Here is a 26868-nt window from a genome sequence, read left to right as displayed (position 1 = left end):
CATAGGGTTGATTAAATACTCTAAAACGGGAGGTAAAATCATCAAAGGATGTAATTCTTCGTTTATATCCCTAGCCGCGAAGACTAAAGATCCAATTCACTATGGAGATTTTAGACCTATAAGCCTGATTGGTTATATATACAAGATCATTGCAAATTGATGGCACTTCAACTAAAGAAGTTCATTGGTTGTGTTATAGATGAGGTATAATCTGTGTACGTTGAAGGAAGAAATATCCTTGAGGGTCATATGGTGGTTAATGAGCTTTATTCTTGGACAAAATCAAAAGGAAGGAAGATGCTTCTTTTTAAGGCAGACTTTAACAATGCTTTTGACTCTATGAATTGGGTATATCTAGACTCAATCAAGGTTCAAATAGGGTTTAGAAATACTTAGAGATTTAGATTTGTAATTGTTTAGAATCGGGTCTAGCATCGATGATTATTAACGAAAGCCCAACCATTGAGTTCTCTATTACGAAAGGAGTGAGACAAGGCGACCCACTTTCTCCCTTCATATCATCATTGCGATGGAAGGGTTGAATATGGCGATGAAGACTGCGGTTGATAAAGGAGTTTTTGAAGGAATAAAATTCCCAAATTCGAACATTTGTTTGTCTCGTTTATTTTATGAAGATGACGCTTTATTTATGTTTTGTCCGGGTTGAAAGTTAATTTTAGCGAGTCTAAAGTGTTTGGTGTGGGTGCATGTCCTAGCGAAGTATCGAACTGGTCTACTCCTCTTGGTTGCAAACCATCATCTCTCCCATTCACTTACCTAGGAATCCCAGTGGGTGAAAAACATGAACTTGAAGAATGCTTGGAGACCGATTATCAAAGTTTCATTCCAAACTCTTGTTGTGGAAAGAAAAAAACACTTAGCTTCGGAGGTAGATTAACCTTAGCAAAAGCGGTACTTAGCAATCTCTCAACCTTTTTTTATGTCCATCTTTGTTGTCCACATGGTATCATTGAGACCATTGAGAAATCTAGAAGGAGATTCATATGGAGCAGCAAATTGGAAAAGAAAAGTATCAGCTGGGTTGCATGGGAAACACTTATTGCCCCAAAAAGGATGGGTGGCATAAGGATTGGATCTATTAAGAGTCTGAACATTTCCCTGTTAGCTAAATGGATGTCGCGGTTGAAAAATGAACACTGAGCACTTTAGGCGAAAGTCATTTGATGCATTTACGGCTTAGACAGAAGACATTGGTCTATTTTTGCCAACAGATCTAGAACAGGTGTTTGGAAAAATATAGTCAAAATAAGACCTATGTTAAAGAATCTCAACATTGATCCTAAAGAAATTGTGTATTGGAAACCAATTAAAGGTTGCTGGGTCTCTGACTTTGTGATTGACAACCATTTCTCTGTGAGATTGTTACAATAACAGATTGAAATGGCGAGTCACATTGTCTGTGATGGTCCGTTTGAGTGGTGTAAGGTGATACCGAAAAAGATCTTATGTTTTATTTGTAACTTGGAGGAAGAGATGAGCGATCACATCCTTCTCTTATGTCCATTAGCGAAAGCGGTTGTGAACGCGATTTTATCTTGGCGTGAAATTTCATATGATGGATTTAATTCGGTCAAAGATATGTTACTCTTCATATCTCGGTGGTCTAAGTGCAATATATATATATATATATATATATATATATATATATATATATATATATATTGTTATAAATTTGATGTAATTAAAAGAAGATTAGTAAAACTAAACTAAGAACCTTTAAGAAAGAAGAAAGAAGAAAGGAGATTTGGAGAGAATTTGATAACTTATATAAAGTATTCAAATTGGTGTATCTTTTACATATGTGATAGTGCTATTTATACTAGTTAATCACTAGACATAATTAATGAGTTCTTACACATATTTGACATATTTATCATAAGAGTTGAAAATAACTCTTACACATTTGACATTAGGAAATGTTGTCATTCAATTATTTACAACACTCACCCTTGGATGACATCATTTCAAATTAGAGTTCAACCTTGAAGTACTGCCTCATTAAAAATTTTGCTAAAGAAAACCCAGTGGGAAAAAACTTTAGCGAAGGGAAAAAGAGTGCAGTGTATAGTTTACTCCCCCTTATTTAGACATCTGTCACATTATATTCTATGCACATGTCGCATTCCGATGCCATGAACATGTTTCCTGAATATTGCAGTAGGAAGTGCCTTCGTAAAAAGGTCTGCTGCATTGTTACTGGATTGAACATATTTGATTTCAACTTGATGGTTCTTTATAAGCTCTTGAGTGTACTCAAAAAACTTTGGAGGTATATGTTTTGTCCTGTCGCTCTTGATATATCCTTCTTTCATTTGAGCGACACATGCTGAGTTATCTTCATATATTAAAGTTGGACATATATCCTTTTCAAGTCCACATGAAGTTAAAACTAGTTGTGTCATTGATCTTAACCATGTACATTCTCTACTAGCTTCATTTAGTGCAATTACTTCAGCATGATTTGAGGATGTGGCAACAAGTGTTTGCTTTTGAGAATGCCAGGAAATTGCAGTACCTCCATTCATGAATACGTATCCAGTTTGAGATCTAGCTTTATTAGGATCAGACAAATAACCTGCATCTGCATAACCAATCAAACCTTGTTTTGAATCGTTAGGGTAAAATAACCCTAAATCACTAGTTCCTCGAAGGTATCGAAAAATATGTTTGATTCCATTCCAATGTCTTTTTGTTGGGGCTGAACTAAATCTTGCTAGCAAGTTTACTGCGAAAGAAATGTCAGGTCTAGTACAATTGGTAAGATACATAAGAGCTCCAATTGCATTTAGATATGGCACTTCTGAACCAAGGACTTCTTCATTTTCTTCGCATGGACGAAATGGATCCTTGTCAATATTTAATGATCTAACAACCATTGGAGTGCTTAAAGGATTTGCATTGTCCATATTGAAACGTTTCAAGACTCTTTATGTGTAATTTGATTGATGCACAAGTATTCCGTTAGGCATATGCTCAATCTGTAAACCATGACAATATTTGGTTTTTCCAAGATCTTTCATTTCAAATTCTTTCTTTAAAAGTTCAATCACTTCAAGGATTTCTTTATTCGTTCCAATGATGTTCAGATCATCAACGTAGACTGCTATGATCACATATCCAGATGTTGTTTTCTTAATAAATACACATGGACAAATAGTGTTATTTTTATAACCTTTACTTGTCAAATAATCGCTTAAACGATTGTACCACATGCGCCCAGATTGCTTTAAACCATACAAAGATCTTTGTAATTTTATAGAATACATTTCTTTGGGTTTTGTACTTAACGCTTCAGGCATTTTAAATCCTTCAGGGATTTTCATATAGATATCACTATCAAGTGATCCATACAGGTAAGCTGTAACAACATCCATAAGACGCATCTCTAAATTTTTAGATACTGCCAAGCTGATTAAATATCTGAAAGTGGTTGCATCCATTACTGGTGAATAAGTTTCTTCATAATCAATTCCAGGTCTTTGAGAGAAACCTTGAGCAACAAGCCTGGCTTTGTATCTTACAATTTCGTCTTTCTCATTTCTTTTTCGTACGAAGATCCATCTATATCCTAATGGTTTCACAACTTCAGGTGTAAGGATAATGTTCCCAAAAACCTTTCTCTTGTTAAGAGAATTTAATTCAACTTGCATAGCTTCCTTCTATTTAGCCCAATCATTTCTTCTTTGACATTCAATGATAGATTGTGGTTCAGGATCATCATTCATAATATCACATGCAGTTGAATAAGATAATATTGCATTTATACTGTCAGTTTCATTTTGGTCACATATTCTATTTGGCTGACCATAATTTTGTGCATCATCCTTTTTTCCTGGGGGAATTTGAATAATTCGTGTTTCTCCAGGAACACTTTCCTCATGATCTAGTGCATTTTCTGCTCCTCTTCTTTTTCGTGGGTTCTTATCCTTAGAACCAAATGGCCTTCCACGCTTCAGGCGTGTTTTAGACTCTTGAGTGACTTTATCATCAGCTTGTCCATGTGGAATGTCAATTCGAGCTGGAACATTGACAGCGGGTATATATGATTTAGTCACCCTTTTTGTGTCAGTAAATGCATCAGGTAATTGATTTGCCATTTCTTGGAAATGCATTATCTTTTGAACTTCTATATCACATTGCCTTGTGCGAGGGTCAAGATATGATAAAGAAGGCTCATGCCATGACACATCCTTTTCCATGATCTTCTTTTCTCCACCTAATGATGGGAAATTTGCCTCATCAAATTGACAATCTGCTAGGCGTGCTGTGAAAACATCACCTGTTAATGGTTCAAGATATCTTATAATAGAGACTGACTCATAACCAACATATATTCCCAACCTTCTTTGAGGGCCCATTTTTGTCCGTTGAGGTGGTGCAATAGGGACATATACTGCACACCCAAAAATTCTCAAATGGGATATATTTGGTTCTTGACCGAAAGCAAGTTGTAGTGGAGAATATACATGATATGAACTTGGTCTTATGCGTATCAATGATCCAGCATGTAAGATTGCATGTCCCCAAACAGACACAGGAAGTTTGGTCCTGATTATCAATGGTCTAGCTATTAGCTGGAGACGTTTAATCAGTGATTCAGCTAAACCATTTTGTGTGTGTACATGAGCAACTGGATGCTCAACAATAATTCCGACAGACATACAATAGTCATTAAATGCTTGTGAAGTAAATTCACCAGCATTATCAAGTCTCACTCTTTTGATAGTATAATCAGGGAAATGTGCCCTTAATTTAATAATTTGGGCAAGAAGCTTTGCAAATGCCATATTACGAGTTGATAATAGGCAAACATGAGACCATTTGTTGGATGCATCTATTAAGACCATAAAGTATCTAAATAGTCCAGATGGAGGGTGAATCGGTCCACATATATCACCTTGAATTCTTTCTAGAAATCTAGGTGATTCCCTTTCAACTTTCATTGGAGAGTGTTTTATAATTAACTTTCCAAGGGAACAAGATATACATGGTTTTATGCTATTGGATTGAGGGAACTTTTGGTCCTTCAATGGATGCCCATGTGTATTCTCAATTATCCTTCACATCATTGTTAATCCTGGGTGGCCCAACCTATCATGCCATAAACTGAATGTCCCAGGATCACAATGTTTTCCTTCGATTACCATATTTGATTCAATCATATGTATATATGTATAATGCAGACCGGAATCAAGTGTTGGTAGTTTTTCAAGCACATGACTTTTGTCTATAATATACATATATTTCTTATTTTCAATGGTCACAGTCTTTGTGTCATATCCTTTGAAATATATGTCATTGAAACTTAATAAGTTTCTATTAGACTTTAGAGAAAATAAGGCATTTTCTATACAAAAGTTTGTACCATTTGGTAATATAAAATGGGCTTGCCCGGTTCCCTCTATCAAGTCTGCAGGACCTGATATTGTATGTATAATTGTTTTTGTTGGTACTAATTTTGAAAAATATTTCTTTGATTTCAGAATAGTATGTGTACTACCACTATCTGCTATACAAAGATCTCCAATCTTTTCTTGGTGTTGTGCTCCAGTTGGACTCATATTAAACTTCACATATGAAAGGAATAATAAGTGAATAAACACAATCATAATTATTATTAAAAGAAAGTTCATTTATTGAAGGAAAGGCATTACATGCAAAATAAATGAAGGAAAAACAGTTTTACTAGCACAATAATAGATTTTTTTTTTAGTTAATGTCTTCCATGTCATTGCAGAAATCGGCAACATTTAGCGGAGTGAATTCAACATTATCAATGAGGTTTGCTTCCTTTCCTTTTCCTTTAATGGACTCTTGATAAAGTTGACAAAGATGTGCAGGTGTGCGACAGGTCCTTGACTAATGGCCTGTGCTACCACATCTATAACATGAACCATCAGATTTTTGTGATGTCCCAGTGTCATGCCTTGCCACTTTAGCCTTATCTTGTATGTGGACATTGTTTCTTTGTGAATGTTGGTAATTATTCCTTTTCTGGCCATGACCACGATTATTACCTTGTCCACGACCAGAATTATGGTTCTGATTATGGCTTTGGTTTCGATTAAAATAGCCACGGCCTCGTCCTCGACCACGACCACACCCTCGTCCACGTGTATTGTTTCGATGACTATCAATATTTGTAGCATTTGCTTCAGGAAGTGCTACTGATCCCGTTGGACGAGATTCATGGTTTTTCATCAAGAGTTCATTGTTTTGCTCTGCAACGAGCAGACATGCATTCAGTTCAGAATATCTTGTGAACTTTTGCATCCGATATTGTTGCATCAAGGTAATGTTTGTTGCATGAAATGTGGAGTAAGTTTTCTCCAACATATCTTCATCAGTAACTTCTTGTCCATAATATTTGAGTTGTGAACATATTCTGAACAAAGCTGAGTTGTATTCATTTACTTTCTTGAAGTCTTGAAACCTCAGTGTTCTCCATTCATCTCTAGCATTTGGAAGTATAACTTCCTTTTGATGATCAAATCTTTCTTTCAAAAGATTCCAGAGAATACTTGGATCAGTAACATCAAGATATTCAAATCTTAACATTTCATCAATATGCTTACGAAGAAAAACTTGTGCTTTTGCTTTGTCTTGTGCCAAGCAATTATTAAATTCATTTATAGCATTTGAGATTCCCATGGACTCAAGATGCATTTTTACATCTATCATCCATGACACATAGTTTTTCCCGCTAACTTCAAGTGCTGCAAACTCGAGCTTTGCAATGTTGGACATAATGTAACTATGAATTTTAAACAAAATAAAAATTAAAATCCATTTATTTCAATAAATATTACACAAAAAAGAAGCGGTAAAGCTAACATTGCATACAAGCCTAAAAGTAGATGAAATTCCATATTATCTTCGATGTTAAAGATTGGGATAAAAAGTAATATGACTATTATAGTCATGATTATCACAAACGGGTGAATCATCATGAACCTTGATTTCTTGAAATTGATTTGTTTGATAGAAGAGAGAAATATTTATTGTGGGTAAAATAACCAGGGTAAATATGTTTATTTATAGTAAAAAAAATATAGCCGTTGTTTTTACTGTTTATAAACGTTGCACATATATATATATATATATATATATATATATATATATATATATATATATATATCCGTTTTGTATATTTATAAATCATTTAATAAGATTTATAACTAATACATCACTTTACTTTGTATAATTTTACTAATTATATACATTAATAAATATTAGTAAATGTTAAAATAAAATTATGAAGAGTAAAAAATAAACATTGACATGTATAAATAAATATAATTTAAATGTTAGTATGCATAAAGAAAAGTCAGTTACATAATATAAATGTTAGTATGCATAATTAAAAGTTAGTTGCATAATGTAAATGTTAGTATGCATAAATAAAAGTTAGTTGCATAATGTAAATGTTAGTATGCATAAAAAAAAATTAGAATACATAAAGAAATGTTAGTATAAGAAATAAAAATCGTTAGTAGTCCATAATGTCCATAATGTATAAGTTTTATTAATTCATTAGTATTATTATTTATTTTAATATGATGAGGGTTTTTATAATTAATAATGTTTTTACTAAGTAATACATACCTTGATTAAGATAGATGTGATTTCCACTTCTAAATAACCTTTGTTTGAGCTTTCGTGCTGATAACGTGTTATAAATTTGATGTAATTAAAAGAAGATTAGTAAAACTAAACTAAGAACCTTTAAGAAAGAAGAAAGAAGAAAGGAGATTTGGAGAGAATTTGATAACTTATATAAAGTATTCAAATTGGTGTATCTTTTACATATGTGATAGTGCTATTTATACTAGTTAATCACTAGACATAATTAATGAGTTCTTACACATATTTGACATATTTATCATAAGAGTTGAAAATAACTCTTACACATTTGACATTAGGAAATGTTGTCATTCAATTATTTACAATATATATATATATATATATATATATATATATATATATATATATATATATATATATATATATATATATATTGAGTGTGATCTTATACGGAGGATTATGGTGTATGTGAAAAGACAAAATCAATAACTTTTATGTGGTGTAAACATAGAAGCTCATTTAAAAACATAGATTGGAGAGTCTGAAATCTTGGTTCTTTTCTTTGTTTGTACTTTTCTCGGTTTTTCATTTTTTGTATTATACTTTTCCCCTTGCATTGTCTTGATGTGAGATGTTTTATTAGTTATAAATTTGCCGGTTCAAAAAAAAGTCTTATATACCGTTATGCATAAACACATTTTCTTATCAACCCTATCGGCTTACTCTTGAAAGTTTTTTTTTTTTTTTTTTTTTTTTTAAATTGTATTGTTTGTTTAAAACTAATAAATATATTTTTACTTAAATTTTAGATATACGTTATCTATGTAAATTTAAGTAATCTCATACAAGTAGAAAGCACATATCTTTCCATTTTCTCAAATATATTTGCAAATCAGAAGTAGTGAGAGCCAACAAAACTAATTAAAAAATAAGTAAAAACTATGGTAAATCCATACTCCATATATACTTATAGTTAATATTTAAACCTACAACATCAATGATGGTGGATGTATGCTCTATATGTACTTATTTAGAGAAAATAAAAATAAAGTAATACTTAATAATAACAATCACATATTTACTAAAAGCCCACTTTTATATAGAAGTAGTAGTTAAATTCAAACATGTCTATGTTTTGGTTGCCATAACACTAAATAAAAAAGAAAATACTCTTTCCATGTTTATTGATTAACTAAAACTTCAGAGAATGTAATTTCATGCATAAAAAGATAAAATATAATAATATTTTGAACCGATAAAAATATAATCTCAGACAACGTTTATTAAGACATGAAAATTTTAACTGCTTAAAGCTAAATCATCTAATTCATTTATCAAAATTACAAAGATAAACATTGTCTATTCAGCATACTTTGACTGGTTATTATTATTGTTACAATATTGCACTTTAAAATTTTGATCTTGCAATTTGACCACTTCATGCAGGTACATTGTGGTCCTACCATGATTTACTTAGATTCTCTAAATTTTGAGATCAACCACATATTTTTACTTTGGGTAAAATTTCATCCAAATTTTGAGATCAAACGTATGTTTTTACTTGATAACATTGGGTAAAATTTCATTCAAATTTTGAGATAAAATGTATATATTTACTTGATAACATCGGGTAAACTTTCATCATCTCTTACTCAATTAAGATATTCATTTTACATTAAGTCAAACTTGAGAGCAAGAACATTGATTGAGATTAACACTTAAGTCAACCCATATGGAATTTCTTGAGTATTTTATCTCTATATTTCTTTCGAAGGAGCACTTTAAAGTGTTTTACCTCATAACTATACCATGCACCTTTCTGACACTCATAAGACTTTTATGGATTCCAATAATATTTTGCAAGTTTTTCGATTTTTTGCAACCAAATATTGGAATGAAATGGAATATTCTAGTTCTTATAAAGTGATTTTATTTGTAAACATGGCGTAAAAGGGAAGTGATTTTTACGTAAGTAAAAGAATACATTTGTTGGCAGAAAGGAGGGCTCAACAGCAATTCCAATAATCTTTTGGATTCCATTTTGCCCCTGCAGTCAAATATATTTATTCATTTCTTTGTACTTAATAGTCATCTTACCTCAAGCAAATGAGATGCTACTTGGTTTAGAAACAAAGTCTGTCCATTAATGGTAATATATGTCCAGGCTTCAGAATATCACTCAATCCTAAACCTATAAAAAATATTCTCAAAACCTATTCAGAATTGAAATAAAATTATAATCCATTTTGGTTTTCATTTCGGCTGGTCAAAAGTGCATGTAGCTAATCCAAATCCTAACCAGGTAACTCAAAGTGGGTCTTTAACCATAATTTTTTTTAAGAAATAGTAATGTACTTTCTATTTAAAGAACATTATTATAAAAAGATAGATATTTCAAACTATAACATTGTAACAGGAAAAAATAAAAATTAAGACGCTATCAAAAAGTCAAACATAGCAGCCTATCCAAATTTAACCATGTTCAGTATCTCAAACTGTTTAAATTTTACAATGTATCTTCATGCTCTTGTATAAAATATCACATATTTGATCTATTTTACAATGTATCTTAAAACTATACATAACACACCTAACTAATTTCATATGTGCAATCTACTATACATAATTGTTTTCAAATTATAAATATAATTAATAAATATGAACAATCACACATACATTTTTTACCTTAATTATGAAACTTCCTTTTATAGTCATGTCCAGAAACAAAAAATTAAAACATGATTCCAAATTATAAAAAATAAAAATTTGACACCCAGATACTTACATGCTAAATTCCAAACATGATTGTTATAAGGTAATACATTTATCTTTAAGCATAAATACACAATTACACAAAAAAGAAATTTTAAGCATTAAAGCACAAGAGAACATAACTAATAGATAACATATACCTTTATTGCTCCATGAAAATTGGTTTGGCAGACAATTTGCCTATCATATCATAATTAACCTAATCCTTGTTCTTTGAGTATACAAATTTCATTTAAAAGAATTTTGACACCAATGATAGGGACTGTCAAAATCCTAATAATAAAAGTTAGAAACACACATACCTTAAAACTACCAAATACACATACCTTTTCATCATGTTCAACAACATATCCACTATAACCCTCACCAATTGATTAGGCAAGTGATCTCTTTCAAGCAGAAAAACGAAACTACAAAATTGATGTAAGCATACTTATAGAATTTCTTTTTTCCGGTGATGTTCTTAGACCTGATACTACACACGAGACCAAAGATATTTCGTTGAGAAAAAGTACTTTGATTTCCATCAAAAGATTTAAAGTTTCAGATATATATCTATCAAAACACCATTAATAAAATTTAGAAATGTGTTAATATAATGATAGAAGATGAAAATTAGTTATTAAAACGAAAAACGTGATCATACCTTACACATGGCTGGAGTTATATTCTGGAATGGGCTCAGTAAATAGCAATAAACAAAAAAAAAACGTAAAATCTACAAAATCGAAATCGACCTCAAATAAATCGTTTGTACCGTGGACGGAATGGAGGATCGATTCGGAGGCCATCACATAGTCGTTAATAACCCTCAGGAAAACTTGAACCATATCAATTCTATGGTGGATAAGAGAAGGAATGGGATACAAAGGTGTATTCGTAATCCATAAAAAGTTGCAACATGTAGGTTTCAAATTTTGGAGAAGATTTGGTTGTTGATTTCTTGAGATGTAGACAGAAATCCATTTCAATATATCCCTAATTTTAAATCCATTTTCAATATATCTCTAATTTTATGCTGAGAACTTTAAAATCAGAAACCAAATCACATAGAGGAGGAACATGATAAGGGGGCATGTTGTTGGCGATCTAATCGAAGAAAATGAACAAAGTTTCCAAAATAAAGGAGAGATTTAGGGAATAAACAGATGCGACGTATGAATAAAGATATTTTAGGTTTTAAAAGTTGAGGGGCAAATTAGGTAGTTTACTTTGAAATTTCTTTATGTTGAGAAGATGCCACGTAGGATTAAAAGGATTGTTTTATTAGAATAGGAGAGGAGATATAGTAGTGTGGCTATAAGATTCCGTGGAAGTCGGTTCTGGTTGTTGATCCTAACTCTTGATTACGTCTTACATGGGATATTCAAAATTTAACTGCCCTAGCAATAACTACATAAAACACATAAAATAATAATTTTGTATTACTATTTTTTCTTCCGTTCCAAGTTTCCAACCATATACAAAAATAGTATTAGAAATATCTTTGTTAATATTTCAAGAAAGTAAATTACATAAATGATCTAAAAAACAATATTTGTAGATTTAGTCAAAACATTTAAAAAAAAATTAGTTACTATGAAGATGTAATTTTTTGAAACAACGATTTCAATTACCTTTTCAAAAGTTTGACAAAATATAAACGGTCACAAGCAGACCAATGAAGGACCCCGAGATAGACTATGTTACCCCTTCAATTTTGTCGAGCAGTGTAAACATTTTCATTTTGGGTTGTGGTGTTACGATTGGAAAAAAATTTGGGTTATCTCTAAAAAAATAGATTATTTCTAACTTATAAATTCAAATACAAAATGGTCCAAAATATTTAAAATAGTTAAATACGTTTAAATAGTCCAAACTTTTTAAACCCAAAAGACAAACTAGTTAAATGAAATAAAGAAAGGTAAAAACCTACTTATCTTATTCGCAAAAAAAGCAAAGAGTCGAAAAGAAGGAAAACAGGTGGTTGTTGGTTCCTTCCACTCCCTGTGTTCATGCAGCTCCTTGCTATTGTCAACGACTTGCTGCAGCGGGTGGTCTTTTTCCATCAAACTCCCCTCTGGTGGTCGACTTGCATAATGACACAGGGAAATAAAAAAAATTCAATCCTATTATTTATTGTTAGGTTATTTTAGATTTCTATGATTTGGCATTGTGTTGAATAATTAGAAATTAATAATTTGGTTTGTTTAATTACAGGCTTAGGGCTAATAGTTAGTGATTATTTGTTTTTGAAACTTGAAATCAAGTTTATAATTGAAATATTTTAATTTTAAGGTTCTATTAGCACTTTTTTCGAAAAAGAAAATTAGATGTTGGAGATGACATTAGTGGATGAACTTCCAAAAGAAATAAGTCTAATAAAAAAATACAAGTTCGACATCTTAGTGAACCTACTCCAATCCACAACCTAATGAATATATTCAAAAACCACAAGTGCCACAAACTTTTGATTTGAATGATCTTCCTTTGGATCCGGGGGATTGCCCAAAGATTACATCTTATCATTACGACTTTAAGCCCTTGTGACTCACTTTCTAGGTTTGATAAACCAAAGTTGTTGAAGTTAAGTGAGATATAAAAAAATGAATTTGACGATTCAGAAAGGGTGTATCTTAATGGGTAACTTGATATTTATTATCACTTTTTGCTCTATAATAAGAAATTTATCAACTTGAAGGAAATGACGAACCTCTCTCATTTGTTGGTGGAAATAGGGAAGCAACTATATTTTCCTTTTGTTTATATATTAATAAAACTAACTTTGGTTTTGCCCGTCGCACCAGCAACCATTGAACGATATATTTTTGCAACAAAGTTGGTGAAAATCGATTTGTTTAATAAAGTAAGTGACGATTTTGTGAATGATGTTTTGATTTATAGTATAGAAAATGAAGCATTTGAGAATGTTAAGACTGAAAGTGTAATTACTCGCTTTCGGAAAATGAAAGAGAGAAAATGTAAACTTTAAATTGTAATATACATTCTATAGTCTATTTTTCTGCATCGTTATGTCCGATGAAATTACGGGGTTTTTTTTCTTATTATGTATTACACATGAATTTTTTTGTGGTGCCCTGAACTTTGACCCTGGCTCTGCCACTATAAATGGTCTTTGTGCTCTGTAAAACGTACCAGATTTGGCCCTTATGTGTAAATTCTTACAAATAAAATCTCTATTTTGAAATTCTTTGCATAAATGGTCCTTACAAGTTATTCCATTTGTTAAGGACTGTTAAAACCACACATTTGCTCTTAAAATGGCTAATATACCCATCTCTCTTTGAATATCTCTTTTGATCATTGATTCTCTCTTTTCAGCCCACCACAATACTGTAGCATCCTAATGTTAATGTAATTTTAATTTAAGTTCTTTAATTTATTTATGTTGCATTTTAGGTCCCTTGGTTTAAGAAAGTGTGCAATGGATCCCTAATGGAATTATTGTAACTTTGGGACTTCATAATACACCATGCGTATGTGGTGTACGTTGCGCTTACATCAGTGTACGCTGGGCGTACTTTCCAGGTTGGGAAACTTTAATTTTTAGGGTTTGGCTAGTATTTAAGAATCCTTAAGGGTCATTTTTTCCCCATTTTTCAACCTCCATTAGCAGAAACGTGTTCTCTTGTAAACCCTATCCTCATTAGATTCCTTGGAAGGTTGAGTGTGGGATTTTCGGTGTTCCAAATGAAGAAAAAGGTGGTGGTAAAGCTTGGAAGCTTGAAGCAATGCTTCGATCAGGAAGTTTTACACCTTTCTCCATCATTTCAAGGTATAAAGTTCATACCTTGATCACTAGTTTACTAGATCTTGCTTATGTGTTGACTTCATGTGCTTTTTGGTCCCAAATGTCTCATCTTGAGCATGGCATGTTCTTGATGATTTGATTTTTCCTTTCAGACCCTAGAGGGGTCCTAAGTCATAACAATGAAGTCCCATTGTTAAGTTTTGCTCCATGCATCTTGTAGAAGGTCGATTAAGACCTTGATTTAAGTTCTTAATAAGCATGTAAAGTCATAAAGTTGGAAACTTTATGACTCTAGAGTGTATTTTGGCCATGGATCTGAAGTTGGGACATAAGAGCTTAATCCATTAAGCTCTTACCAAGATTTTTGGGCTTGTCAGGGTAAGCCCCGCGTACTCAAAGTACACCCCGCATACTCGGTCAACCAACCCGATGGTGATCAATCTGTGAGGCCTCGTGTACACCCCCATACCTCAAGAGTACACCCTATGTACGCACTCTAAGTTGACTCGGTCAAGTTCACTCGGTTGAGTTGACTGCGCTGGGTTGACTCAGTTGACTTAGTGGGTTTGACCATTTGACTTTGACCAAGTTTGACCTTGAGGGTATTTTGGGATTTTGATGGAATTGGTCAATTGGTGGGAATATGTGTCAGTTAGAGAGTTGAGACTCGGAGTCGATACCTCATCAACTTCTGTTCATTTTACGAGGTAAGTTTTCCTCACTATAGTTGCCGGTCGAAGGCACCAATATCAGATCTATGGATTTGATATCCTATTATGCATGCTATTAAACTGTAGTGATCTATTAGATCGATATCCTTATATATAGGGTGTTGTTATGCTTACTGATATGTAGATCTGTATGTTCGCATGTTGGCTGACTATATGTTGTATGTTATTTATATGTGCACATATCTAGTTGATTAGTTGATGCTTTACTGTCACACCCCCGAACCAGAACGGTGGAAACATCCAGGGGCGGGTGACTTCATCTTGTAATATCATGACAGTGTATATAATTGAATCAAAGACAACATCAGCATCACACATGAAATATAACAACCATCATAGTTTACACAAGTGTATTGGTTTACAAATTACATTCCAAATGTTAAATGTATGATGATACCAAAAAAATACAACAAAAATCTATGTCTTCTTGATGGCCAACCTGCTTAACGATTTCCGGAGAATACAAGTTATTTTGAAAACATCAACATATATAATATTGGTGAGTTCATACACATGTTTGTATGAAAAGTTTTGTATCATTTGTAAATACTAGAAAATCTAATATTTTCCGTAAAAATGGTTTGAGTGTTTTGTTTCAAATCTTATATTATAGCATGTGTGTTCATATTTTTTAAAACGTATAAAGAGAGAAGTCCATAAAATCTTATATTTCTTGTTGTGAGTAAAATGTAATGTATAATATTTGTTTCCCAGAAAATCTGATATTTTATGTCTGTAAAAGAGTTGTAGTCATTAAACTATAAGACTCAAGTGTTGTAGAAATGAATAGCTCGTAGGTGTATCAAAAGTATTGTATATGTATTCTGTAAATTTTACAGTTTGTTAATCTCTATGTGAGTCATTATAACCATGTTTGATATGACTGATATGCCTGTCATGATGTTCTTTGGATGTCGCTTATTTGAGGTAAGACATTTACCACTCTAGACTAGCCTAGTCTAGTTGTAGCGAACAACTCAGGTGTGGGGTTGTCAACCCCGTATAGATCTATACACAAAATATCACTCTCCATCCAGGAGACTCTGGTTATAACTACATGACTTAAGGTTGTACACAAGGTAGGTACTGGTGAAAACGCGTCTCAGAGGAGCCTTAACTAAATTTACGCGGACAGTGTATCACATTATTTACCACTTTAAAATAATGTTTCGGGTATGTGTTTGATTACAAAACATTGGTTATAAAATACCATTTGTTTTTATCAAAATGTCAAGTATTTAATGTTATTAACCCGATTAGTATAAAATGTGTCGTAAGGCCCAATAAGCATGTAAATATGTGTTTAAGGCCCAATAAAACATGAAATGAATATACAATGCCTAATAGGCATGTAAATGGGTAATTGAGGCCCAATAAACATGTAAATAGGCATTTTGTAACATTCTGAATTTCAGAAGTATAATATAAGGGTTTAAAGTGTAATTTTGAAGAAGGGACTCGACGAGTAGGTACGCTTACTTGCCGAGTCGGAGGGGGTTTGGGTCACGAATTAAGTGACCAACTTGCTGAGTCGGAAGCTGGACTCGATGAGTTGGTGCTGGAATGGCAAAAAACCCAATCTTAGGGTTTGCACCCTATTTAAAGGACTTTATGTCCTTCTCCCAGTCTCTTATTCCCCGCAAAGAGTTCCAAAAAACCCTAATTTTGTGTGAGGCTTCATTATTAAGGAGATTGGAGCTTAGAATAGGAAATTGGTGGGAAAGAGCTTGAGGAATTAAAGGCTTGCTGCAAAGGAGTGGTGCAAATCTGGGATCTACATCAGTTGGAGCTTATATTGGAGCTAATAATCTGTTGCTTGGGTTCTTTTGCATCTCGATCTTTTATCGTTTGAAGTTTTGGGGCATTTTTGGTATGATTAAGAGCTATTTCGAGTTAGAGGCTTAGATCTGAGGTTGCTACTCCAAATCTAGGCTTGTGATGGTCCATAATTTCATAAAGTTTTAGTCTTTGAGTTGTTGGTGAAGCCCCTTAGTCCTTAAACCTAGCCATAGTGTGTTTTGAGCCTATATCTCCTTGGTCTCACGTAAAGTTTGCAACTTAATGTGAGGATTGGGTTGTAGAAAAGTGGATATATGGTTTGGAGCCCCTGCATGGCTTGAAAAGCCTCTGAACGGTTTGAGAAATGGAGGGACTTGGCGAGTCACATGGGTGTACTCGACAAGTTGTATGAACATATGCATGGACTCGGCGAGTTGGAAGAACAACTCGGCGAGTCTACTGAAGATTTCCTTGGACTCGGGGAGTCTGGTCGCAGAACCCAACCTCTTTTGGTTAAATCCTTGGATTAAGTGAGTCGGTTGGTGGCGACTCGGCGAGTTAAGTTGGGTAATGAGAGTTTTCTGGGTATGGGAACTTGGCGAGTCGATGGGGTGACTCGGCGAGTAGAGTCAATTAGGAAGGTTGACTTTGATTGAGGACTTTGACTTTTACCAAGAGTTGACCAGTTTGACTCCCAAGGGTATTGTGGTAATTCTAGTATTTATGGAATTGCTTGTTTGGTAGTGTTCTGAAGTGAAGTTCGTGTTGGTGGTCGGGGAAACTTGGTCTTATCTCTTCAGTCGGCAATTGCAAGTGAGTTATCCTCATTATATCGACAGGGTCTACGGCACCAAGGCCAACCCTTTATCGGATGGAAATTTGGGTATTGTTTGTTATGTTATTGCTTTGCTAGATCTATATCCTGGTACTTAGGATGGTGTGATGTTAGTGACTTGGTTAAGGTCGGTACGCAGTATATAGGGTAATGTTATGCTAGTGACGGGTTAGGTCAGAATCGTGGTTAGGATGTTGATATGCTATGTGATCTGATAGACTATATTCTGGTTAAGGATTTGTTATGTGATTAATTGTTTTATGTGCACATGGTTGTTTAATGGGGGTTTGGGTTGAGGCGGGTCCTGCTTTGTGCTGTAGGCCAACATACCCAGGGCGGACCGGGTATTCCGAAGGCCCAACGAGCAGTCCGGATAAGTTGAAGGGCCCAAGAGGGCAGACCAAACGTGACGAGGCTCAGAGAGTGGACCAGGCCGACTGAAGGCCCGGTGCGGGCGGACCAGTCATACTGTAGACTCAGAGAGTGGACCAGGTGGATTGAAGGCCTGGTACGAGCGGACCAATCACACTGTAGACTCAATACACATGGCTAGACTCAGAGGATGGACCATATGAACTAAAGACCCGGTGCGGCGGACCAGTCCGACAGTAGACCCGATGTGCGTGGTTGTTCTATTTGTGATATCTTATGAGTATGTTTATGTGTGGTTAGTATTTTGGGGGGTAACTCACTAAGCTTTCGGGCTTACAGTTTAGTGTTTTGTTTCAGGTACTTCAGGAGATCGTGGCAAGGCGAAGGCGTGATCGTACCGCTACTCATGTTTTATAATTTATGTGATATGGTTCTGGGGAATAATCTGATGTTTAAACTATTTTGAAAACAAGATGTGTGAACTTAATGATTTTTGAATGAATTAAAATGTTTTAATTTGGCTTAAATTTTACGGTCGTTACACATTTAAGACCCAAGAAACATGTAAATAGATATTTGAGGCCCACTTTGATAAAAATGACATTTTCGGCCCATTAAACTGATAATTTACATTAGAGGCCCATTTTTGATTAAAAAAAAAGACACTTTAGGCCCACTATGGCCGAAAGTTTACAATTAAAGGCCCATTTTTGATAAAAATGACACTTTAAGTCCATTAAGGCCAAAAAATTTACATTTTAAGCACATGAAACCATTAATTTCCAAATAAGGCTCCTTTTTATGAAAAATGACCCTTTTTGCCCATTAAAACCGTGAAGGCCCAAAAGATGCCTATTTTGTCAAATATAACGCTTTTGAACCCTACAAACCGTGAATGTCATAAAATCCATTTTTTTTTTATCCAAAATGACTATTTGGCCCCTTTAAAACCACGAGTCTCATAACAAGGCTCACTTTTTGCTTATTTGTCATAATTGGCCCTTCATGAGGTTTTATTTGGTTTTCAAGTATCCTTTAACATGTTTTATCCTTTCAACAATCAAAATGAGATACATAAAGTAACTTGTTTTGCTAATATCTTCAAATCTTGAAGGATATATCGAGTTTATGAGGGTTTTACACATATTCATATCATATTTGCACAACATGTCATGAAAATACACACAAGCATGCATAAATACTTAGATCTAACACAAAACCATCTTGTATTCTCCCCTAAAAAATAGTAAAACCAAAAAAAAAACCTTGGGTGATGGATCGGTTATGATGAAGAAATGAAAGAGAATGAAGGTGTTTCGGCCTTAGATGTTTCTTTGAGAAGATCTTCGAAAACAAGGTGATTCTAGGAGCATAAACACGAGAATGATGTTGTTTTGCGGAAAGATCTTAGCATAAAATGGAGTTAATCAACTTAAGTGTGATGTAACTTACCTAGTATGTGAGTTTGAAGAACCTTCTTGAGTACACACACACACACACTCACAAAATTTGAAGGTAAGGGATGATGGAATTTCCTTTGAGTTTGAGAGAGAGTGAGAGAGTTGTAAGTGAGTTTGAAGTGGAAAAATGAAGGTGATGGTGGTGCTCTCGGCCAAGATTAAGAAGAGAAGTCCAGACGTAGTTGGGTGGTTAATACATGGTAGGTTAACTCCTAATCCTAAAGGTTTGTTAGTCAATTAGCATGGATTACCACCATGCAATAAGGAGGTGTCAAATGGTTGATTCATTTCAATTTTTTTTATCCAAAACCGAGATTGGAGAGGGATGAAAGAAAAGACTATTGGGATTGGGTTTAAGATGCAACCGATAATCATAAGCCTAAATGGGTTTTGGCCTATGTGGCTCACATATGGGTTTACAGCCCAAAGGAGTAAAATGGATGGGTTTTCGACCCATAAAATTTAAGAAGATGGTTTTTGGCCCAATAAAGGCCATGATGAGTCTTATGGCCTAAAATTTTATATATTATTAAATGTGGGTCCAACTAAGGCCCAAATAAGGTTTCTTAGCCCAAAAGATCACATTTAAGGGTTTATTGGTCCATTACGCCAAATAAGAGGATCCTGATCCAATAAGAGTTTGAATCGGGAAGTTAGGGTTACAATCCCTAAGTTGAGTGAGTGTAGTGTATTGAATTAGGTTTATGGATTCATGAGCGAGTTTTGATTCGAATTCTTGTTTTTAAATTAATTACTTGCATAAAATTATACTTGGAGTTATAGGATACAACAAAAGTTGATTACACACGGACAAAATTTCCTAGCCTTAAAAATACTAGTTGTGACATTTACTACTTTGTGCATGAGCCAACAGACCAAGGAATTCCAACCCGATGGTTGAGTGGGCCTGAGGGTATTCCATCCCGAGGATGATTGGACCCATAGTGTATTGAAATTCAAACCCGATGGTTGAGGGACCTGAGGTATTCCAACTCGATGGTTGACTAGACCCATGGTGTATTGGCACGCCAACCTGATGGTAGATGGTCCTCGGTTATTCTAACCCGATGGTTGATTGGACCTGACATTCTGTTATTGTATATCTGTTATTTGGTTATGTGTTGGTATTTTAGCGAAACCCACTAAGCGTTGGCTTACATTTCTTGGTTATGTTTAGGTACTTCAGGTGATCGCGGGAAGGCGAAGGCGTGACCGTACACATCCTCATGTTTTGGACTTATGATTTTGGGAACTCTGATGTTGAAATGCTTTTGAAATTATGTTTGTAAATAATTTGTGTAGTTGGTTGGTTTTAAAAAGTTTAAATTTATCATGATTTTTATGAGTGTTACAAATTGCTATCAGAGCCTTGGTTTGAGTGAATTGGAGGAACAGTCGTGTGAATCTAGTCTCAAACTAAGGAAATTTTTTAAAAAAAAAACTGTTTTCAAATTAATCAAAGAAGATGCGATGTGTACGATTAGCCAGAGCCAGTAAGTAGACCTTAAGTTACCACATTGTTCTTTGATTTTATGATATGCTAGAACAACATGCTAGCGATAGGCTAGGAATATTTAGGAATTGCATGATAGAATTGCCTGATTATATGATGCCTGATAGCCTAGGGTTCTATATTATAGGAAATTGACATCATTATTATAGTTGCTTAGTGTATGCATCATGATTATACATAACTAAGATTCTATAGCCTAAGAATGTTTGGTTCATCATTATTTCCTATTCTGCATTGAATTAGGTTTATGGATTCATAAGTGAGTTTTGATTTGAATTCTTGTTTTTAAATGAATTACTTGCATAAAATTATACTTGGAGTTATAGGATACAACAACAGTTGCTTACACAAAGACGAAATTTCCTAACCTTAAAAATACTAGTTGACATCTACTACTTTGTGCATGAGCCAACAGACTGAGCAATTCCAACCCGATGGTTGAGTGGGCCTGAGGGTATTCCATCCCGAGGATGATTGGACCCATAGTGTATTGGCATTCAAACCCGATGGTTGAGGGACCTGAGGTATTCCAACTCGATGGTTGACTGGGCCCATGGTGAATTGGCATGCCAACCTGATGGTTAATGGTCCTGGGTTATTCCAACCCGATGGTTTATTGGACCCAACATTCTGTTATTGTATATATGTTATTTCGTTATGTGTTGGTATTTTGGGGAAACCCACTAAGCGTTGGCTTACAGTTCTGGGTTATGCTTAGGTACTTCAGATGATCGCGGGAAGGCGAAGGCATGACTGTACACATCCTCATGTTTTGGACTTATGATTTTGGGAACTCTGATGTTGAAATGCTTTTGAAATTATGTTTGTAAACAATTTGTGAAGTTGATTGGTTATAAAAAGTTTAAATTTGTCATGATTTTTATGAGTGTTACAAATTGGTATCAAAGCCTTGGTTTGAGTGAATTGGAGGAACACTAGTGTGAATCTAGTCTCAAACTAAGGAAAATATTTTAAAAATGATTTTCAAATTGTTTTCAAATTAATCAAAGAAGATGCGATGTGTACGATTAGCCAGAGCAAGTAAGTAGACCTTAAGTTACCACATTGTTCTTTGATTTTATGATATGCTAGAATAGCATGCTAGCGATAGGCTAGGAATCTTCAGGAATTACATGATAGAATTGCCTGATTATATGCTGCCTGATAGCCTAGGGTTTTAACTTATAGGAAATTGACATCATTACTGTAGTTGCTTAGCGTATGCATCATGATTATACATAACTAAGATTCTATAGCCTAAGAATGTTTGGTTTGTCATTATTTTCTATTCTTGTTTGACGAAGGGCTTAGGGTGGGATCAGATATTCGACTATCTAAAAGGTCTAATTCTATGTACGATTAGTATACACAAGTGCTGCATGGTCAGTGGAAGTATCATGGATGAGTTGTGTGGGGTCAGCCAGCCAGTTTCATGATTTTTAGCCTTCCTCTAGGGAGTGAGGGTTAAGTGTATTCGTATACTAGTATGTATTTTATGGTTGTTGTGATCATCCTCTAGGACAAATATGAGTAGGTATGGAAGGTAGTATGGGCCCGTACTACTGAAAGCACAGGACTCATACGCGTAACAGGGAAGTCACAACCCCTAGGGCTTTGTTCGGAGTTGCTTCGCTTGATATGATATACATGTTACATGATATCTCTCTAGTTTATTTTCAGTATTGTTACGATGAGATGATTTGAGGCTGGATCCAAATTGGGATCGGGAGCTGGCAGTCAAGGTGGGCCAGATGTGTCTAAGGATAGGATTAGGGAGATTCTTTAGGAGGAGGTGGTTGCTCACTTTCGAGCATAGTTGCCAGCTATTTTACGGATCACAGATGGGAGTCAAGGCTCAGTGGACCCCCCGGGGGCTCGAGGTCGTGCTTTTTAGCTCACTATCGTGGAGGCTAGAGCAGCTCCACATGTTGTGACTGGTATGTATCTATTCATTATTCTGTTAATTATGTTTTGTGTTATGCTTATATATATATATATATATATATATATATATATATATATATATATATATATATATATATATATGCCTTTGATAGGTATGTTCCTAGTGAACTCTTTGCCTGCTCTTGTGTTCTTTGACTCGGTTACGAGTCGGTATTTTATATCTCGATCTTTCAGTAGGGAATATTATATGCCTATTAGGGAGTTAGAGTGTCTGTTGTGGTTTTCTATCGCCAACGAACATGGGATCTCTTCATCTGCGGTATATCATGGTTGTGTGCTAGAGATCTCCGGAGTGCCTTATCCTATTGATATGATCCATATTACCATGGGGATGTGTACATGATAGTGGGTATGGATTGGCTGATTAGATTTAGTGTCATGATTAATTGTGAGGGCCAACGAGTAGTAGTTCGAACCCCAAGTGGTGGAGAACTGATCATTTATGGAGGGGGAACTAGGGTCGGTTTAGGGTTTTGTTCGGCAACCAAGGCTCATCAGTATACTCAGCACAGTTATGCAGGTTATTTGGCTTATCTGATTGATACTAAAGTTGGGGATAGATTTCAGTATCAGAGGTTCTATTGGTCAGGGAGTTTGCTGATGTATTCGCGGACGAATTACCCGATGTGCCTCCTGAGAGGAAGGTTGAGTTCAGGATTGATATAGTGTCAGGTGCGGCTCCGATCACCTAGGCACCGTACCACTTGGAACCACCTAAGATGCAGGAGTTTTCGTCTCAACTTCAGGAGCTATTAGGCAAGCAGTTCATCAGAACGAGCTGTTTCCCATGGGGAGCACGAATATTGTTCTTCAAGAAGAAGGATAGTTCACACCAGATGTGCATTGATTACCGGTAGTTGAAAAAGTTAATGGTGAAGAACCGTTATCCCCTTCCACTAATCAATGAACTCTTTGATCAGTTGCAGGGTGCATCTTGGTACTCCAAGATCGATCTGAGGTACAGGTATCATCAGGTGAGAATGAGAGAGGAGGACATAGAGAAGACCGTGTTTGGAACTCATTATGGGCATTATGAGTTCGTGGTGATGCCATTTGGGCTCACTAATGCACCTGTTGTGTTTTTAGATTTGATGAATCGGGTGTGTAGTCCGAAGCTCGACTGATCTGTCTTTTTGTTTATTGATGATATCTTGGTGTATTCTAAGACTAGAGAGCAGCACGCAGAGCACCTCTGAGAGCTTCTAGGGGTTTGAGGCGAGAACGGATTTATTCCAAGTTCTCGAAGTGTGAGTTTTAGTTACGAGAGGTGTAGTTCTTCCGACACCTCATTAACTAGGATGGGATTTTGGTCGATCCGGCCAATAACAAGGTTGAAATGCAGTGGGAAGTTCCAAAATTTCCCTCAGAGATCAGGAGTTTCTTGGGCTTGGCAGGGTATTATTGGAGATTCATTCAGGATTTCTCCAAGATTGTGGTACCCCTCACTCATCTGACGAGGAACAGGTGGATTTTTGATAGGGCCCTGAGCAGCAGTCGACATTTGAAACTCTCCGACAGAGGTTATGTGAGGCCATAGTATTAACCCTCCCGGAGCGAGTTGAGTATTTTGTGGTATTCAATGATGCATCCATCATCGGTTTAGGGGTGGTCCTCATGTAGAGAGGATGGATGATTGCTTATGCTTTACGACAACTAATGCCGAATGAGTCGTGATATCCCACACATGATTTGGAGTTGGGGGCAGTGGTGTTCACCCTCAAGATTTGGAGATAATATCTATATGGCTTTCGTTGTATGGTCTACACTGATCACAAGAGTTTAAGATATCTGATGGACCAGGAGAACCTGAACATGAGGCATCGCAGGTGGCTGGACGTGGTCAAGGGTTATAACTAGGAGATCCTTTACCATCTGGGTAAAGCGAATGTGGTAGCGAATGCTTTGAGCCGCAAGTCGGCGAGGCCTTTATATAGGTAGACGTGTATGAGGATACCCATGGATTCTCCGCTTTTGGGATTGATCAAGGAGGCTCAGGTCGAGGGAGTTAGGAAGGAAAATTAGAAGCTGGAGAGGATCCGGGGAGAGATTGTGACATTTTTCACAGATAGTCGAGGGTTGTTGACCCGGTGTGGTGGTGTTTTGGTTCCAGTTTTTGGTGGGATCAGGAAGATTGTATTGGAGGAGGCTCATAAGTCTTGTTTTTGTATTCATCCGAGGCCCACCAAGATGTATCGGGATTTGAGATTAAGCTATTGGTGGTCGTGTATGAAGAGGGAGATAGCCTAGTATGTTGAGAGATGCTTGACCTTTAGGATGGTCAAGGCTGAGCATCAGAGGCCGCATTGAAAGCTACAGTCTATGGAGGTTCCCAAGTGGGAATGGGAGAAAATTTCTATGTATTTTATCACTAAGTAGCTGAAGAAGGCAAAGGGTTTTGATTTTATATGGGTCATTGTGGATTGATTGACCAATAGTGAAACTTTTTGGTGATTCAGGAAAGTTCTTCGGCCGAGAAGTTGACTGATGTGTATGCCTGCGATATTGTTGCGTGCCATGGGGTTCCGGTGTAACTTGTTTTAGATTGTGATGTTCGGTTCACTTCCCGTTTTAGGCAGAAGTTCCATGAGGAACTAGGCACGAGGTTGCATTTCAACAATACTTATCATCCGCTGACCGATGGCCAGAGTGAGCGGATGATACAGATCCTTAAGGTTATGTTGTGGGCATGTGTTATTGATTTTGGTGGGAGTAGGGATTCCTACCTACCTCTTGAGGAGATCTCCTACAACAATAGTTATCACTCCAACATTGGTGCTCCACCCTTCAAGCTCTTGTATGGTCAAAGATGTTGTATCCCAATTTTTTTTTTTTGGGGGGGGGGGGGGGGGGGCGGAGGTTGGTCATAGGGTTATGGGAAGGACCAAAGTAGTACTTCAGACCATGGAGCTTATTCAGCAGATCATGCAGAGACTATAGTCCGCTCAGAGTTGGCAGCAGAGCTATACCGACCAACACCGATCTGCATTGGAGTTTCAGGTCTGTGATATAGTACTACTATAGGTTTCACCTTGGAAAGGTGCGATACACTTTATGAAAAGAGGGAACTTGGGTCCCCCGTGTATCGGGCCTTTTCGAGTGATTTACAGTGTTGACAAGGTTGCTTACTGGTTTGATCTACCTGAGGAGCTCAGCCAGATTCACAACACTTTTCATGTTTCTCAGTTGTGAAAGTTCGTATTGGATGAGGATGGAGTGGTTTTCTTGGAAGATATTTAGGTCGATGAGCACTTGAAATATGTTGAGTGACCAGTAGCTATTTTGGAAAGAAAGATGATGGTCTTGCACAACAATGAGATACCTTTGGTAAAGGTAAGGTAGCAGCATCGCAGGGGGACCGAGTGGACCTAGCAGCTGGAGGCTGAGATGTGGGAGCATTATCCTGAGTTATTCGCTTCATCAAATTTTAAGGAAAAATTTTAGATCAAGTGGGGGAGAATTGTAACATCCTAATGCTAAGGTACTTCTAATTTTAGTTCTTTAAATTATTTATGTTGCATTTTGGGTACCATAGTTCATGAAAGTATACAATGGAACCCTAATGGAATTATTATAATTTTGGGACTTTGGAGTACGCCATGAGTACATGGTGTATGCTAAGTGTACTAGGGCGCACCCTAGTATGATGGGCATACATCAGTGTATGTTGGGCATACTTGACAGGTTGGGAAACCCTAGTTTTTAGGGTTTGGCTAGTATTTAAGCATCCTTAACTCTCATTCTTCCCCCATTTTTTAGCCTCCATTAGCAAAAACGTGTTCTCTTGGAAACCCTAGCCTCATTAGAGCCTTTGGAAGGTTGAGTGTGGGTTTTTGGGTGTTCCAAAAGAAGAAGAAGGTGGTGGTAAAGCTTCGAAGCTTGAAGCAAAGATTGGATCAAGAATTTTTGCACCTTTCTCCATCATCAAGGTATAAAGATCATACCTTGATGTCTAGTTTAATTGGTCTTGGTTGTGTGTTGATTTCATGTGATTTTTTGTCCCAAATGTCTCTTCTTGAGCATGACATGTTCTTGATGATTTGAGTTATCATTTCAGACCCTAGGAGGGGTCCTAAGTCATAAAAATG

At 35.6% G+C, this 26868-nt stretch overlaps 1 protein-coding gene across 1 annotated transcript; it reads right to left on the bottom strand.

Moving 5' to 3' along the window:
• Positions 1–5880: 5880 nt before the first annotated feature.
• LOC145040091 (uncharacterized) lies at positions 5881–6768 on the bottom strand. The gene has a single exon (XM_078988072.1). It carries the CDS (start codon positions 6766–6768, stop codon positions 5881–5883), a length of 888 nt encoding a protein of 295 aa, XP_078844198.1.
• Between the last annotated feature and the right edge of the window lie 20100 nt (positions 6769–26868).

Source organism: Lactuca saligna, chromosome 4 (genome assembly GCF_052625555.1).
Source record: "Lactuca saligna cultivar CGN05327 chromosome 4, ASM5262555v1, whole genome shotgun sequence".
In the NCBI taxonomy this organism is placed as follows: domain Eukaryota; kingdom Viridiplantae; phylum Streptophyta; class Magnoliopsida; order Asterales; family Asteraceae; genus Lactuca; species Lactuca saligna.
Note: the sequence above shows the minus strand (reverse complement) of the source record. Positions and strands in the feature narration are given on the sequence as shown.

Excerpts from the sequence above, each read along its gene's own strand:
- LOC145040091 (XM_078988072.1), bottom strand. The coding sequence starts at position 6,768 with ATGTCCAACATTGCAAAGCTCGAGTTTGCAGCACTTGAAGTTAGCGGG.